Genomic DNA, 18,566 nt, shown 5'->3' on the forward strand with positions numbered 1-18,566 from the left:
CTTCTGTTGATGGTATTTGGGTTGTTTATAATCTTTTGCCATGACAGGCAGTTATTATAAATAAGCTTGTGCAAGTACTGTTTTATACTTGTGTGAATAGATGGGCAGTTTTAAAAATTATTTTTAAAAGAAATAATTATGAGACTATATAGGTTTTCTATTTCTTCTTGAGTTAGTTTTGGTAAATTACATTTTTCTAGGAATTTGTCTTTAATCCATTTTGAAAGTTTTTGTAGTAAAGCTGTTTATGGTATTCTCTTATTGTTTAAAGATCTTTTCTTTGTAGCTTTGCAGTATAGTCTGAAGTCAGGGAATGTGATTCTACCAGCTCTGTTCTTTCTCAAGATTGTTTTGGCTATTTGGGGTATTTTGTGTTTCTATATACGTTTTAAAGTTATGTGTTCTAGTTTCGTGAAAAATGCCATTGGATTGCATTGAATTTGTAGATTGCTTTGGGTAGTATGTTCATATCATCTAAATTTTGACACATGGTATTTTATCAAACTATTATGTTTAGATCTGCTGCTTTACTGATCTTTTAAAATTCCTGACCTATAAATAATAAAGGGAAGTATGTTGAAATTAGATTTGTCAGCTTTTTATGTAGTTCTATTAATTTACAGTGTTGTCTGCCTCTAAGAAAATAGAAAAGGTGAGGCAGTAAGATAAGAAAGCATTTTAAAATCAACTTTCATGTGGAATAATTACATATGTACTAATGTTTTATGAGTCTGTTAGTTTCATACAAGTTTTAGAATTGTTAAATTTGCCCAGTGAATTGACTCTTTACACCTGGAAATACATTTGTCCAAAAGTTTATTTTAACTGTTAGTAATATAGCTTCTATTTTCTTAGAAATTGAGAACACATTGTATGCGAAAAAAGGAGGTAGAGGAGAATTTGCTTTTTCTTCTTAATGCTCTTTTAGATTTATTTTCTCCGTTGTAAATAAAAAGCAAAGTCTTGAGTCTGATTTTCTTTAGTTTCCTCTCCCCAGGGTGTTGTGGTGGTATGGACAATGTTTAGGCTTTGGAGCCAGACAGATGTTTGTTTTGACTTTGAGCTTTACTATGTATTGGCTAATTAGTTTGGGCTCTTGATTCTGCTGTTTTAACAGAGACCAGATAACTGTGGTTTAAAAAAGATAGGTATTTAATTTTCTCTGACATAAAAACCTCAAGCTGGTAGATGGTGCAGGGAACAGAGAACAATGAAAGGACCCACACACCTTCTGTCATGTTTTTCTACCACCCCTGAGATGTCGTCTCTGCCTGCATTGCTGAGATGATTTCCTACCACACCCTCATTCTAGCCTGCAAGGTAGGAAAAAGCAAATGGAGAGGTAGCAGCTTCTTTTTAAAGGCTTGACCTGGAAGTTGCACTGGATACGCCGCTCACATCCCATGACTCATAACTAAGAAACATTGCCAAGTCTGGGAAAAAATCTTTGATGGGTGGCCGTATGCTTGGCTACATCTTTGGAGGTGGGGGACAGGTTCTGTTACTAAAAAGGCAGAAGGGAAAAATGTGAAGTAACCAATTAGTGATTATTGAATGGTTCTATAAAATGGAGATAGTGTCCTATGCAGTTTGGTTGTACGAATTAAATCAGAGTATGGGTATGAATCATCTACCATGGTATCTGACCCAGAGTAAGCATTCAGCTAATGTTAGTTTCCTTTTTTTCATGAGCTTTTCTCTGAATCATGGCTGTCTTTACCATCTCCTGGAACTCAGTTCTGTTGCTTTCCAGGATTAACACAATGTGTTAATTTCAATGCCTTTAATTTATTTAACATTTAATTGTCAGTGTATGTGATCTCATTTGATATAATACTTAGTTTATTAAAGTATTGGAGTGCTAGATGTCATGAGTATTTCTTTTCCCTAAATGCCATGCTTTATGCAGTTTTATTTTACACATGTAGAACCATACTTTTAATTTTTTCCTAAACAGCAATATTTTGTGGCATCTTTCCATGTCCATAAATATCTCAAGTATCATTTTTTTCAAAAATTTCATACACATGATTTCATATAATCCCATAATAACCCTTTTTTTCCCCTTCCCTACCCCTATTTCCCCGCCTCCTTTCCCTCTCCCCACTGGTAACCACTAGTTTGTTCTCTATATCTGTGAGTCTGCTTCTTTTTTGTTTTATTTACTAGTTTATTGTATTTTTAAAAACAGCTTTATTGAGGAATAATTGGCATAAACAACTGCATGTAAAATAAATTGTGAAATGTTAAAGTGTACGATTTGATAAGTTTTGACATTTATACATCTATGAAACCATCACCACAATGAAGATAACAAGCATGTCTATCTCCCCCAAAAGTCCTCATGCCCCTTTATAATTTTTCCCTCCCCGCCTTAACCCCATAGCAATTAAAGATCTGTTTTATATCACTATACATTAGTTTATATTTTCTAGATTTTTATGTAAATGGAATGTATGGTTTTTAGTACCATTTTTTTTTTTTTTTTTTTTTTTTTTTTTTTTTTTTTTTTTATGCGTTACGCGGGCCTCTCACTGTTGTGGCCTCTCCCGTTGCGGAGGACAGGCTCCGGACGCGCAGGCTCAGCGGCCATGGCTCACGGGCCCAGCCGCTCCGCGGCATGTGGGATCCTCCCAGACCGGGGCACGAACCCGTGTCCCCTGCATCGGCAGGCGGACTCTCAACCACTGCGCCACCAGGGAAGCCCTTTAGTACCATTTTTAATAGCTGTTTGGTATTTCATTGTCTGGGTGGGGCCATAATTTGTTAATCAATGCTCTGTGCTAAACATTTAGGTTGACTTTCCCCCCCTGCTCTTATAAACTGTGCTTTGTTATATTTATTAAGATGTACATTCAAGGGTGATCATTTGGAGACGTGTGTCCGTAGATTAAATTTCTAAAAGTATATTGCTGAATCAAAGGCTATGGTACCTTTTGAGACAATATGGCCAAACTGCCCTCTAGAGTGGTCAGGTTACACTCGTACTAGCTGTTCTTAGTCAAGTCATTCCTTCTCCAAGAATGAGGTTTGTCATTAGAAAAGAATCTTCTAAAAAAATATTATAGGACAAAATCAGTATCTTTTTTTCCCACTAATGATATGGCTGGGAAATACTTAAGGGTGTTCCTTTTTTATAACCAAGGTTGCTAATCCTCTTCCTTCCTTACATTTTTTTTAATGAGTAACTTCATGGAGGTCTAGTTTATGTAAGCTGTTTATGTCATGTTTAATATGAACTGTTATTTTGGTTGGTTTATCTAAATAATTGTCTTGTGTTCTTTTTAAAGGTTTGTTATTGAACTCTGTGAACCAATTCAAGTAAAACAGTTTGATATTGCAAATTATGAATTATTTTCTTCTACTCCTAAAGACTTTCTGGTTTCTATCAGTGACAGGTAAATTCTAAAGCTGGTTTCTACAGAGTTTATATTGGATTTTCAGAATAAAAATTTAAAAACAGGTCACATTTTAAAACTTTAATTAATTTTATTTTTTATTTTAATCAACTTGTATCAATTTGTAAGAACAGTAGTAATACTATTGTAGGAAAGGCACTTGTTAGTTTACTTTCATTAACTTATGTAGTGCTTATAACAGCCCTCTGATATTATTCCCTTATGAGATGAGGAAACAGACAAGGAGAGATTAAGTAGCTTGCCTAGATCACATGACTTGTGACTTGGACAACCAAGATTCAAATGTAGATCTGTATGACTTTAAAATCCTTACTTTTAATATATTATGACCTATTGCTTTCAGATATTTCTTTAAAAAGTTATTAAAAACATACATGAGCATTTTATATCATGAGGTATATTTTTGTTAAAATATATTTTAAAAACTTTGGTATATATGTGTGATTATAAGAGAAATAAACATACGTTGTAAGGAATTTGGTAGAGAACCCCAATCCTGTCAACCATATATAACCGTATTAGCATTTTAATACATTCCTTCCAGTCTTTTCTACACATTTATTCTACCAAAAAAGTCAGTTTTTAATGCTTACATCTTGAGAATATATCCTTTTGTGTTTTAAGCACATCATTTTTAATGAATACTTGATATTTTCCTCCCTGTGGAGGTGTTTATTCCTTCCATAAATCCTTTTTGAGTGCCCATAATATACCATGTAGGATGCTGTTTTTTGTTTGTTTGTTTGTTTTGGTTTTATTTTTGCGATACGTGGGCCTCTCACTGTTGTGGAGCGCAGGCCCAGCGGCTGTGGCTCACGGGCCCAGCCGCTGCGCTGCATGTGGGATCTTCCCGGACTGGGGCACGAACCGGTGTCCCCTGCATTGGCAGGTGGACTCTCAACCACTGCGCCACCAGGGAAGCCCTACCATTCTTTTATCATTGATGATTAAGGGTTTTCTGTGGTGTTTCTTCCCTCACCCCACACTTAGCATTGCCTATATACAGTTTTTGAAATGAATTCTCAAAATCTCTCCTTCATTTTTCTTTTACTAATCTTGCTCAGATGATTTCCTTTTCTCTAAGCTGTAATTTTCTTATATGTCAAATGAATATTCAGCTTTGACAGCTAAAGTGTTTTTTTTTATGTGATGAGAGAACACTCGTTACTTTGAGGGATTCTTTAAATGCTGTAGTAAAAATAATAGTTTTGTGCTAATTACATTAGATTTCCTTTTAAAGGGGGAAAAGCTATATAAGAGCTGTGAAATTCAAATATAGTAAAGGATTTTTTCTTTTTCCCTTTCCACCAGTACTTATACTTCATGTCATCACACACTTATCGGTACATGAAGAATAGTACCTCTTTCTTCCAAAACAATCTCTTGGCTACTTTCTGTTTTAAAACCTCCAGTTTACTTGGAAGCCCTCCCAAACCCCAAGAAGCAGTCCTGGTCCTACTTTTGTCTTCCTCTGTCTTCTATTTGATAATGGTGTAATTTTTCAAGACCATCTTTCCTCATAAGGAAGAACCTGTCAGAGTTTAGCTGGAAGAGAAAAATGTATTTATTCAACTCGATGCTTAACTCATATTTAAACTATGTTAAGTGAGTGTGTTTACCTGGAGAGGGGAAAAATAATGCAATAGGATCTGTTTTGAAAATGTGATGGAACCTCTCAATATGTGATTTATGATTTTCTAAAAAGGAATATTTATGTTATATTTTCTAGATACCCCACAAATAAATGGATTAAGCTGGGTACTTTCCATGGTAGAGATGAGAGGAATGTCCAGAGTTTCCCTTTAGATGAACAGATGTATGCAAAATATGTGAAGGTATGTTTATATTTGCAGAACTATGTTCTATAATGAAACATACCTGTTATTCATACTTTGTACCTCACCTGTTTAGAAATAAGAAAAATTAAGAGGAAATTTACTGCAATATTCCTTTTAATAAAACAATTCTTACTTGGATATATTATTTTATGGGACAAATACTAATAAAGTCCCTTTTGTATAACTGGAAACCTAGGCTAATTTTTTGATATCTGTGGCTCTGATGAAATTCCAAATTATAACTTGTAATATTTTTGGAGTCTTGATATAAAATGTCATCTTTATAGTATTATATTTCTTTATATTTTAAAACCCAAATCAGTTAGTCACTGCAGTCTTTAAAGCAGTTCTGATTATTAGAATCTAATATCATTTCCATTTTCATATCTAGTTATTTATCATTATAGCTTTTTGCCTTTTGTATACTCAAGTGAAATATTATGTCTAAGTAACAATTTCAAATAAAGGTTTAACCATTTAAATTCCTGCTGCAACCTAAATGTCCATCAACAGAGGAATGGATAAAGAAGTTGTAGTACATATATACAAAGAAATACTACTCAGCCATAAAAAAGACTGAAATAATGCCATTCGTAGCAACATGGATGGACCTCCAGATTGTCACACTGAGTGAAATAAGTCAGACAGAGAAAGATAAATATCATATGATATCACTTATATGTGGAATCTAAAAAAAAAAAAAATGGTACAGGTGAACTTATTTACAAAACAGAAACAAAACACAAACTTTTGGTTACTGGGGAGAAAGTGGAGGGTGCGGGGAGGGAAAACTTGGGAGACTGGAATTGACACATATACATTACTATGTATAAAATAGATAACTAATAAGGACCTACTGTATAGCATAGGGAACTCTTCTATAATACTCTGTAATGACCGATATGGGAAAAGAATCTAAAAAAGAATGGATGTATGTATAACTGATAACACTTTGCTGTACAGCAGAAACTAACGCAACATTGTAAGTCAACTATACTCTTAATAAAAATAATAAATAAATAAATAAATAAATTCCTGCTGCTTCCTGCCCCAATGTAGAGGTGGAATTATCTACCAAAGTAGAATTAATCATTCTTGAATTGAATTTAGACAAAATATGGGAATTTCTTACTCCTCTTATTTCTTCCTTTTTTTCTTTAAAATAATACAGCCATACCTTAAAGTACAACTGTGTTAATAATAAGACCTTTTGGAATGACAGCAGCTCTAATTTTCTTTCTAATCTTTTCTTCTTTAAGTGTGAAAACTTATAGCTACCTACTTGTCTTTTGGGATTTTACTGTCTGTGTCTTTTTTAAGCATGTATTAAATTGGCTTCTGTAAATGGGTAAACTTGTAGTATTCCTAGTGTCTGTATAAAAATGATTTTATAAAAATGCTGTTTTTAAAGTACAGTTGATATTCTCAGTTAATGATTCAGCTGTGTTCAGAAAAGTCAAAGGTACATTTTCAGTTTCTTTTAAAGTGAATACTGAAACAGTTGTTTAATGACTTTTTTATATAACACAGTTTCTACACTGTGATGAGGAAAAAAAAATGTTAAAAATAATTTGGCAGGTGATAACAAGTGTACCTAATTTTACAATTAAGACAACTGACATGTTATGAAATAGTTCCAAGAATCATTCTTTATATCATCTACTTTGTTAATAATGGAAAAACATTTTATTGGTGATACAAAAAATGCCATATAAAACTCCCTACTTTGTCCTTTTTATGATGGGAGACTATAGAGCATTTTGGTGATTGGTTTTCTTAAAAGCCCTTTTTGGTAGAATTAAGTCTGAAAGCAAAAAATATTTACTTCTGATTCTTATTTTATACTGATAAATGTTATGTAAGTTTACCTGGGTTTTCCTCATCCCAAAAGAACTAAATCCAGATTTACAAAATACTTTTTAATAATTTGTATTTTAAAAATGTATTGATAAATATCTTCTACTTCTATAAGTTATACTTGAAATAGCATAGCATATCAAAAATTCATGCTTTCCCTAAAACAATTTGTATACAGTACTGTGCAAGAATAAATATTTCATATTATGCTAGTTAATTTTTTTTATCAATATGAATGTTCATAGATATGTGTAGCTGCATATGTATCAATATATAAATTCATATGTGGGTATATACATGATAACATATCTATAATATTTAAAGTAATATAAGACAGGTTATTTCTAGATACTCTTTATAATTACTTTTAGAATGCTTTCATATCTAATGGATATATAAAACAGCAGCAATGAATTTTAGGTTAAAGTTAATTTATTTCATTATAGTTAGACTATACTTTCTAGTTGTGTTGGTAAAAATTTAAATCATTGCTTTGGTTTCTGCAAAGAAATAAGAGTACTACAATGTTATCCATCACAGTACATTGCTTTCTATTCCTTAATTATACAATAATTTACAAATATTAAATGTTGCTTATGGTATGTTATCCTGACTTTGGAACTGATCTCTTTTTCTTTTCCTTTCTCTTGCTTCAGATGTTCATCAAGTACATAAAGGTTAGCAACCTTCTCTTTTGCAATATTGAATAACAGGGCATGGCATATTATTTATGGCAAAAAGCAAAACTTTACAAGTATTGATTTTTGGGGAAATGAGGACTTTATTTTTAGAAATGTTATAATGAAAAAATGAATATATTGTTAGATAATCTCACATGCACTGTACTGGCTTCCCATTTCATGTGCTTTTATTCTTTAGGTGGAGTTGGTATCACATTTTGGATCAGAGCACTTTTGTCCATTAAGCCTTATAAGGTAATACAGAATTAAAAAAATTACTGAGTGGTTTAAAAAGAAAAAAAGGGATACATAAAAATCCCACTATATTTAAAGTGAAGAAATAATGTTCTACTATGTGAAGATAGCACCATAGAAATATAAGCTACTAAAAAAAAACCAAAAAAGAAATATAAGCTACTATACCTTTCTTACTCTTGAATACCGTTTAGAAAAATGTAAAAATTTCCTTTAAGAAAAAAGAACCTTCATTTTATGTGTTCGATTTAGCTTGCTTGATGTGATGACAATATATGGAAACATTTTAGACTGATACAAAACTTAGTCATTATATTTTTTTAATTTTTTATTATTATTTTTTGCGGTACGCGGGCTTCTCACTGTTATGGCCTCTCCCGCTGCGGAGCGCAGGCTCAGCAGCCCTGGCTCACAGGTCCAGCCGCTCCGTGGCATGTGGGATCCTCCCGGACCAGGGCATGAACCTGTGTCCCCTGCATCGTCAGGGCAGGCAGACTCTCAACCACTGCGCCACCAGGGAAGCCCCAGTCGTTGTATTTTTAAATGCCTTAAATAGATTAACATTTTAATGGGAACAGTGGATTGAGAAACAGTGGTCATTATTTTTGAGTCCGGAAGTTAGTGGCCCTCAAAACATAACCAAAGTTATTATATTTTGTCATTTATTATGAAGAGATGAGTCTTAACAACTGTTTAGTTTTGAAAGACTTTAATGAAATTGTTGTTAATAGGGTATTTGGCACTAGCATGGTGGAAGAATATGAAGAGATTGCTGATTCCCAGTACCAGTCAGAACGTCAAGAACTATTTGATGAAGACTATGGTAAGTGACTTTAAAACAGTGACTATTTATGTATTATTTTTTGCTTTTTAAAATCTAACGGTAATGGGTAAATGTAGGTCACTTAAAAAAATCAATGTGATGGTTGTCTTTAGTTTTTTCCTTTTTTTTTTTCCCGGTACGCGGGCCTCTCACTGTTGTGGCCTCTCCCGTTGCGGAGCACAGGCTCCAGACGCGCAGGCTCAGCGGCCATGGCTCACGGGCCCAGCCGCTTCGCGGCATGTGGGATCTTCCCGGATTGGGGCATGAACCCATGTCCCCTGTATCGGCAGGCGGACTCTCAACCACTGCGCCACCAGGGAAGCCCTTTTTCCTTGTTTTTAACCCTAGTAACTAATTTTTTCTTAAACCTATTTTCTAAAATAATTTTCTGTTTGTAAATTGAGCTGTTCTCCAAGCTTATCAATCAGTTATTTGTGACTGGAACTCCCTTCCATAACATCAGTGCTATAAATTATGGTTATATCCCAGTGCCAGCCCCCAAAACCTGTTAGAAATAGTAGAATTGAAAATTAATTTCTTTGATTTGCCTTTAGCCTCAGAGCAAGCATATTGAGGCCTGAGTTTTTGAGAAACTCCCATGAACCTGCAGAAGTCGGAGAAGGTTTTATGATACCCTCCATTTCTACTTTATCCAGTTCTTGTTTTAAGATGTCTTAAACTGTAGTCTGAAAAACCTAATTTTTCCCTTCCCTAGTTTTCCCATAAGTGAAGTGAAGACATTTACTAGGGGTTGGTAAACTACATTGAAAGGTTGAATAAAAGTCTTATAAATGTGATTACAATTTTGGTAAGCAGTAGAAATATTTTCCTTGGTTTATATCTGTTTGATAAATGGCTTGTGAATTTCATTTTCTTTTTGTGAATGTGTTTTAGATGTCTAATAAAAATTATAAAATTGTTTTAAATGTCAGCTGACTTTGATGGGATATAATTTGAGCTTTTAAACATATTGGAGATAGTTCTTAGCATAAGTACCTTCATTTTCTCTTTGAACAGATTACCCACTGGATTATAATACTGGGGAGGATAAATCCTCAAAAAACCTTCTTGGATCTGCTACAAGTGAGTATTTTGGGTTTTGTCAGTCACTAAAATTAAAGTATTTCTCAACTTTTTTTTCCTGGCATATGTGAACATTTTGTTGTGGTATAGTTTAGGGAGCTCCTGCTCTCCCAGTGTTAAACTTTGAGTTGAAATCAAAGAAAATACTTTTGAAAAGTATTTCCATGGAAATAACATAGGAAGAATATATGAAAACAAGAGAGGGAAAAATACAAGCACAAGTTGGTTCTTCTAAAATTAAGCAGTTATATTTTTAGGCAAATTCCTTACAGTGAAGAATGGGCTGTGAATTTACTTGGGGAAAGAATTATTAAAGAAGTCCTAGACCATATGAGTAAGAGCATCTGGGTAATCATACTGGATGGGAAAGGAATTAGTTTTAGAGGTGGTACTCATCAATGAAATCCTACCAAATGAGGATTTTGTTAATGTATGGGTATGGTTAGTTTCCTACTTAATTATAAAACATAAAGGCTGTTTCTTATTCATAATAATGATGATTCCCAACCAGTAACAATAATAGCAATAACAATATACTCTTTGTAAACTAAAAAAAACAATGACTAACATACTAGTTGTTTAATTTCTTGTCATGCCAACCTATTATCCGAACTTAGTGGTAGGCTAACTAAGTAGACTCCTTGAAAGACCATTACCGACTGACACTTTAGTTTTACTGTTAGAATGCAGGTAGGTATATTTTATGTTTGTTATCTTTGGTTGTTCCTGAAGAATATGGAACTTGAAGGAATTTTCTTTTTATTTGGAGATTAATAATTGAATTTAATGAAAGTAAGTCTTAGTAAAATAGAAAACTATTTGTGCATTTCTCTTTTAGTGAGTTGAATTGCTTGAATCCCAGTCTCACTGTGTACATTGTCCTTATAGCTTTTTAAGATACTCAACCAGTAGTACATATACTTTAGGTAGATATTTGGGTGGCTACAGTATATGGAGTTGAGTCACTTCTATTTCTTTTCATCTTTTTTTCCCTTTCTTCCCTTCGTGTCCTCTTCCTCTCCATAGAAGACTATAGATTTCAGTGGACTTTTTAGGGAATAGGAAGAAGAGTGTTAAAAATACCTGCATAAAGGGAATGCTTTTATGTACTATTTAGCCTTGTTACAGATTAGCTCAATATATTTTGTTTTACTCTATTGCTAGTCAACTGACATTTTAGATATTATAGACTACTTTTAAGTAGGTTCCTTAGCTATATCTAGCTGATGATAGCATTAAAACAGGTGCCTCATTCACTGCTATGGGGTATAGTTTTTTAGGAGTGAAAAAATGATGCTATTTTATTTATCTGGATATTATTGTTCATGTCCTTAAATTTGTAATAAAAAACTCTATGTTATATAATAGTCATCATATCATAGCTCAGTAATGCTGACTTAGCTGTGAGGAGGAATTTTTATTTTATGGGGTCAGAAAATAGCCCCAGACTAAAAGCTCTCTAGTATCCAATGGTTACTGGGAAGGAAGAGGCACCTTCCAGAAGTAATGACTTAGAAGTTTTAGATAAGGGAAAACTGTTGATATTCTTGCTTTCTTTTTCTATCTTCCTATGGGATTAACTCCAAGACACCGTTAACACGTTTTCAGTGGAGGACATTTCCCTATTTGTAATCACTTCTCTGACTAATATATTATTTTAATTAATGAGACATAGAATTTTTTTAGATCCTACTATTTGGATCTTTTTCCTCGAAGGTGTGTTTCTTGGTAACACATCATTTTTCTTTTTTGTGGCTTTCTAGAAGGACAGTCCATTTACCTTCCACTGTTCTAGATGTTGAAAGATTTTGTGTAGTGAGACAAGATGGGTGGGAGGATGTCAGCTGAGCCTAAGCATGAAAAATGGGGTTTAAAAAGATCTCTATTTCTTGAAGTTTCAGAACAAGAGAGGCAGTAGTAACTGAGTGATAAGACTGCTGTCATAAAGTTTATAGGCATGACCTAACACTGCTGCCTTCTATACCTGTATCCTTCTAGTTTTCTCTGAACAGTCTAGGACTGGTTTTGAGCCTGACCTAGTTACTGCCTCCAATGTAGTATAACTTTAAGGCGTAAATAGCAATGTGGAATCAGGCCAAAGAGCTAGTCTCTGGCACTGGAATGCCTGAATTTGACTATAATCATCACCACTTTCTAAATTAGCTTGAAATTGGCCAATTTTGCACCTAATTTATTTTCAGTATTTATGTAATGTCTCCAAAACAGAATCCTGTGGCTTTAATCTAAAGAGAAACTCTTTTTTTCTTTTTGTTGTTGAGCAATTAGTAGTCATAGGAAATATACCTCACTAGAGTATGTTGCTTCTGATTGGACTTGGTTGTCAAAGAGCATGCATGCTGCATATTTAGACATTGTTGATATTACATAATTTACTGAACTGCCGGAAAGGGAGAAACTACTATTTTAGAGCAGCATTCTTGGCTTTTACATATGCCAGTTCTGGCAACTCTTCTGCCTGAATCTTTTTTTTTTTTTTTTGCGGTACGCGGGCCTCTCACTGTTGTAGCCTCTCCCGTTGCAGAGCACAGGCTCTGAACACGCAGGCTCAGCGACCATGGCTCACGGGCACAGCCGCTCCGCGGCATGTGGGATCTTCCTGGACCGGGGCACGAACCCGTGTCCCCTGCATCGGCAGGCGGACTCTCAACCACTGCGGCACCAGGGAAGCCCCTGCCTGAATCTTTTGTTTACATTCTTGAACCAGAACATTTAAGTATTTTATATCACCAGAAATTCTTTGTATCACTTTGCTCTACTTGTGCTTGGTCATGTGGATCTTCCTGACCACTCTCTACCTTGACATTCTTGCAAGTCTGCCTTTACTCCTATATGTGGTCTGCATTTTATTAGAATCATCAGATTTGCTAAAGTCCAGGTTTCTGATTATGTTTCTATATATGTTTAAGACAAAGTATAGTTTTTGTTTTAAGTCAGTATTTTTTATATTTTAAGGTCCTAGAAGGAAAAGAGAATGAAGGTAGGCATGCTCAGTACACATGGGAGGAAGTAGTTTTTTCATTGGTTTGTCTTGTGTTGTAGTGTAGGCAGTTTGTTTCCTCTCTCAAAAAGAGCCATTGGTGTGCTGGAGACTGAGTATAACATATTGATATTTGGCCCCTAGGAGAATTTCATCCCTAAAGGAATGGGATGGGATAAATAGTTGCCCAACTCAAAGAGAAAGGAGTTGGCTAATCCACAAGAAATTAAGGATGGATATCTCGTTTGGCACTATATTCCAAATTATACTTTTACCCTTTAGCCTTTCTGAAGGCTTTTTAGTGGCCAGATTATCGTCCTGACAAGCAGTCACGTGTTCGGATGCAAAGTGAGAATGGTTAAGAAAATTCACAAAGCTCCTTTCTCTCAAAAGACAAAAGAAAAAGATTGTATTTGTCATTGTTCTGTGAACATAGCAAGATTCTTTCTTACAGGTTAGATGGGCTGAGAAAGAAGACATTTGCCAGATTTTGCTTTTGTTATCAAGTGGCCCCCTGAAATGAGGATAATAATATTTTTAAATGATGGGTAGCATAAATCTTCCTTATTATAGGTACTAGTATTAAAATTTAGGTTAAAAAGTAATACTCTAAAGCTTCTTTCTCTACACAGATTAATAGATAACAGATTTTTTTTTAATTGTTAATAATACCAGAAAATTTTAATGCAGAAAGTTTGAAACCTGTGGTAAGATTGCCCTTTGAAGCACAAGGGACTTAGAATATAGACTTGGTTACAAAATTGGGGTTCTGTGAAGCCATCAGTTTTTGTTTTGTTTTGTTTTGTTTTTTTGTGGTACGCGGGCCTCTCACTGTTGTGGCCTCTCCCGTTGCGGAGCACAGGCTCCGGACATGCAGGCTCAGCAGCCATGGCTCACGTGCCCATCCGCTCCGCGGCATGTGGGATCTTCCTGGACCGGGGCACGAACCCGTGTCCCCTGCATCGGCAGGCGGACTCTCAACCACTGCGCCACCAGGGAAGCCCAAGCCATCAGTTTTGACTGAACTTCAGCTGTCAGGCTAAGTAGAGGATCACATACTACTATTGCAGTATTGGGTGACATTAAAATTGTATTTATGAGGAAATAACAGAGTTTCCTTTGCTACTTTATCTTGGTTTGTAAGAAAATAGAGTTTCCATTCCTGTTTTTATCTCATGCTGAGGCATCTCTTTAGCCTAAGATCCAAGACTGCTTCTCTGTTTAACAATTTGCCAGGTCAAAGGGCAAGGTTGATCTGTAGTCCTAGATATTTAAAAAGCAAATATAAAGCTTTTGTGTGTCAAACTGATGATTGGAAACAAAATACCACTGCTTATTGTCTTTCAGAATATAGAATCATAGTTAATGTAAAGATTAAAATTAATAACTGTCTACCAGACACTGTCACTTTTAAAAGTCTAAAATATACTATTTTTACCTGCCATAAAGCATATCTTTACAGTATCAGTGCCAGGTGACAGTGCTTGGCTTGTTCCCAGCCTTCCTGATGTGCTAGCTTTTACTTCTTTAGATCCTTTTGTACTTCTCACATCTATGGTTTTCATGAAAGTGTGATGAAAACTCTATGGATCTCTTTTAGGAAAGGAAACTAAAATGGAAAAAACTGATGAGGCTTAATATGTATCCCCTGCCAGATCTTAGTATTTTAATAGGATAAATACCTGGTGAATTAACTTCTAATAGAATTTCAGAGATTAGATTGGAGTTGGAAGTTAATTTCCCTTGAAATTACATTATATTACTAGAAGGAAGTCTTCTGTTCGCAGCCAGCTAAGTTTTATGTCTTTGACTTTCAATTCATCTGCCCTTGCCCATAACTTATCCAGTTCACTAAAGAATTTATGTCATTTATTGGCCATAAAACATTGTTAAAAGTCATCAAATACATGATTCTATGCAGTATCATTTTGGATTTAAGCATATTACCTAGATATTTTAGTTGAAAATAAAGTCTTTCTGCTGCCCTTTGGATAATAATCTTCCCATTTCATTTATTTTTACCTATGATAGTCACATGTTTAGGAAAAACTTTTATTTCTTCAGGCTTTCTTGTTTTTGATTTAAACTGTAAAACCCCTTTCTAAAGAAAAAGACTTTTCTATAAAATACAAATTTTGGTTGTCACATTTCTTTCCTATCTCAGTACAGGCTATATGTTGAATTATACTTGAATTTTATAATATGCTGAAGGTAGTGTTTGCTAAAAGGTTTGGGGAAGTTTTACAAAAAAGTATAATTAAATTTTAAAATCCTTCTGAACATAAAAATTCAGATTTATGCGTAATACTTTTTGCCTGAAATTTGTGTCCTATATTGGACTTATATAGTAAGGCAAGCAAAAAGGTAATTAGTCCAAAAAATGAAAAAAGACCATTACAAATGGTTTTTGACTATCTGATACTGAGTTATATGAAAATATTTAGGTGTATTGGTATTTTTCTCTGATTGAATTTTGTTTTAGATGCCATTCTAAATATGGTGAATATTGCCGCTAATATTCTGGGAGCAAAAACTGAAGACCTGACAGAAGGTACCTAATCATTTTATGGGTCTTTTAAATATATGATACTCCAGGGATTTTCCTAGTTAGTAAAATTAATTAATAAGCCAAGCAATTTGATTTTTCATTTAGAAATATAGAAACCATTCAAAGGAACTTACCAGTTTTCTATTATTCATTGTTTATTTGAATTTCACAAGTTCTCTTTAAAAAATAGGATCCTGTCTATATAAAATCATGAATTTGTTTTTTGATTCTTCCCTGCTGTAGAAGTAATGATTTTATCCCTTATCTCTTTCCTGAGGTTTTGGTGCTCTAGAGGTACTTCAAGTATGCTTTCATTTATCAAACAGCTATTCAATTAAGAAAGCAATTATTTCCTTAAAGAATGTCAGATAACAATATTATTAGCAACGGGAAACAATCTTGCCTTTTTTGTTTTCAAAAATACTTCGTCCCAGTTATAAAATAAGTAAGTCATGGGGTTGTAATGTACAACATGGGAAGTACAATATGGTGACAGATGGTAACTAGACTTATTGTGGTGATCATTTTGCAGTGTATACAAATGTCAAATCACTGTGTTGTACACATGAAATGAATATAATATTGTATGTCAAATATACTTCAATAAAAAAAATTTAGTTCCAAGTGCAAACTTAAAATGACCCATTTCTTCTCATTCTCTTTTAGTAACTCAGGTGTCTTATTAATCATGTAAGATTACACAAATTTCATAGTCATCTTACTTGCTTTAATTATCTGAGAAGGTGTGAAAGAATATGCACTACTTATAGTTGTGACGTTCTACGATTATTTCTTTCCAAAAGAACTTTGATGAAAAAAACCCACAAAGTCTGCAGTAGTAAACGTATTTGACTTTTTTTCTTCTCCCTCGAGAAACTAAAGTCCTTTATTTGTTATAGTGAAATACTTTCATGGTATAGCTTTTTAAAATTAAACTCAATATGGGCATCTTTCTTAAAATAGGAAATAAAAGTATATCTGAGAATGCCACTGCCACAACTGCACCTAAAATGCCTGAATCAGCTCCTGTTTCAACTCCTGTTCCATCACATGAGTAAGTTATATTGTGATATTAGAGTTCTATTAAAATGGAAAGCTAAGTATACTTGTACATAAAAAGGTACTTGTAACTTGTGGGAAATGATTATCCATAGAAAGCTCTGGATCATGGGACAGATATTGCACAGCCACTTAAAACATCTTTGAGTTGCTTTTTGGGTACTGGGAATTCACTTCACTCCAGACCAAATGTTTGTTGTTTTGATTTTATGTGTTACTTTTATTATTTACAATACTTAATCTTTTCCTTGTTGCACATAATTAACCTAACTCTGCAGGTATAAGTTTGAGGACAAATATTAAAGGCCTGTTTTTATTAAGTTCAAATTTAAAAGCATTGATTAAGTATCTGTGCTATGCCTAGAAAGCTAAAAAGGGTACCTGAAATACTTAGAGCAGTGATTTTTAAATGATTTGTTTGCCACACAGCATACTCTTACAGTGTTCAGTTTCTGAAATCGAATGATATAGGTCTTTTCCCAGGGTGCAGTGGGCACTTTGGGCAGGGATGTATATATGTAGGTAACATATGAAATAACCTCATTTGGTCCTTTATACCAGAGGTGATTAAGGTTTGTCGGTACCTCAACTTCTGATCTATAATAGATAGGCTCATTAATGATTTGGGTTATTGGGACAATAATTGGGATAATTTGGATATAGTTATTACAAATGTAACTTCCATATATTTCATTGGATATACTCCCTGTAAACTTTGACAGCTCTTTCTCTCAGAGGAACTCTACTTAATGGGATAAGATATTTGAACAAGAAGCAGTTAGTTCAGGGTTATAACTAATGAAACCTCCAGTGGGTGTGCTTCAAGCTGTAATTCCTAAGTACTATCTTAATTAAAAAATGAGATTTTTGTCCTTTGAAGTGCACAGTGTCAAATTTGTATTTTCCTGTATTAATTCTGAAAGTGACTAAAGATATTTATTGGGTGATCAGAGTGAAATATATAGCATTATGTGCTATTGATTCCTAGAAGGTCCTAAGAAATCTCTTTGGGATAGAGATTCTTAGTGTTTCTAGTTATGTGGAGCTGACCGGTTTTTGTAACTGAATTCTTTAGTTAATAACATATATCAATAGTATGTCTTATTTTTCAAAACTAAATGAAATTAATTTCATTTAACACATATATACACACATAGACAAATATACATCCTATACACATTCACCCCTCATACATATGTATGAATATTTGTTGAAAGGTATCACATCAGGCTAATGTAGCAGTTTTTACTTTTCTATATTAGAGTTTTTTAATAGATATTATTGCATAATTGTTTGTTTCTTTACTTAATGTTTCTTCATGTATGTTTGCCTTAAATTCTTTTTGATGGTTATATGGCAGTCCTCTGAAGAAAATAAAAGAATCCGTGGTAGGGTATCACTTTTAAAGTTATTATGAAAAGATGACTTACTTTCTTTTCCCAGGTTTGAGTTTTTTAAAAGTGTAACTCTGATTAGGGTGTATATATATGTTATATAACTTAATTTTTACCAAATTAATTCATTTTAGTTTCTTTCCCTCCCCTTCTTCAGACATTCCTCCTTTTTACTGTTATAATTTATTGGGTAGATAATAAGCAGTATACCACCTGAGTATGTAAGAAATGTTGTATAGTGAGTATATATTGATATCTGTATCTATATCATCTATTTAGGGAAGCATAGCCTAATTATGTTTTAGTTTAGTCCATTTACTATTTTATTATCAACAAGATGAAAGTCCTGCTTTTAGATATTATCTTTTTTATTCCTACTTTTGCTATTTTGATATTAGGCTTTGTTTGAAGACATTTCCTGGCATTCTTAGTAGTGTTTCACAGTAGGAAAATTTGCATATGAAGGTGTTTTTTTTTGGTTTTGAAATTACTTTGTTTTCTCAAATTATACCTTTGGTGCTGCAAGGGCTGCACCCGGAAATTCATTATCTTTATCTTGGAAGGGACCACAGATATTATAATTTATAACACTGTTCCCACCTGCTCCATTTC

At 33.8% G+C, this 18,566-nt stretch overlaps 1 protein-coding gene across 7 annotated transcripts in view; it reads left to right on the forward strand.

Annotated features, from left to right (window-relative positions):
- SUCO (SUN domain containing ossification factor) overlaps positions 1 to 18,566 on the forward strand; it is an 80,486-nt gene that overhangs the window by 40,985 nt on the left and 20,935 nt on the right. For 3 of the 7 annotated variants that reach the window (XM_032634050.1, XM_032634059.1, XM_032634067.1), the window contains 7 exons: positions 3,291 to 3,398; positions 5,149 to 5,254; positions 7,994 to 8,049; positions 8,781 to 8,872; positions 9,890 to 9,955; positions 15,436 to 15,504; positions 16,465 to 16,555. In XM_032634050.1, the coding sequence (XP_032489941.1) occupies positions 3,291 to 3,398; positions 5,149 to 5,254; positions 7,994 to 8,049; positions 8,781 to 8,872; positions 9,890 to 9,955; positions 15,436 to 15,504; positions 16,465 to 16,555 (588 nt within the window). Of the gene's footprint in view, positions 1 to 3,290; positions 3,399 to 5,148; positions 5,279 to 7,770; positions 7,792 to 7,993; positions 8,050 to 8,780; positions 8,873 to 9,889; positions 9,956 to 15,435; positions 15,505 to 16,464; positions 16,556 to 18,566 lie in introns of all 7 variants that reach the window. The other 4 variants (XM_032634026.1, XM_032634043.1, XM_032634034.1 and 1 more) reach the window with 2 other exon arrangements.

This window comes from Phocoena sinus, chromosome 1 (genome assembly GCF_008692025.1).
Source record: "Phocoena sinus isolate mPhoSin1 chromosome 1, mPhoSin1.pri, whole genome shotgun sequence".
NCBI classification, from domain to species: domain Eukaryota; kingdom Metazoa; phylum Chordata; class Mammalia; order Artiodactyla; family Phocoenidae; genus Phocoena; species Phocoena sinus.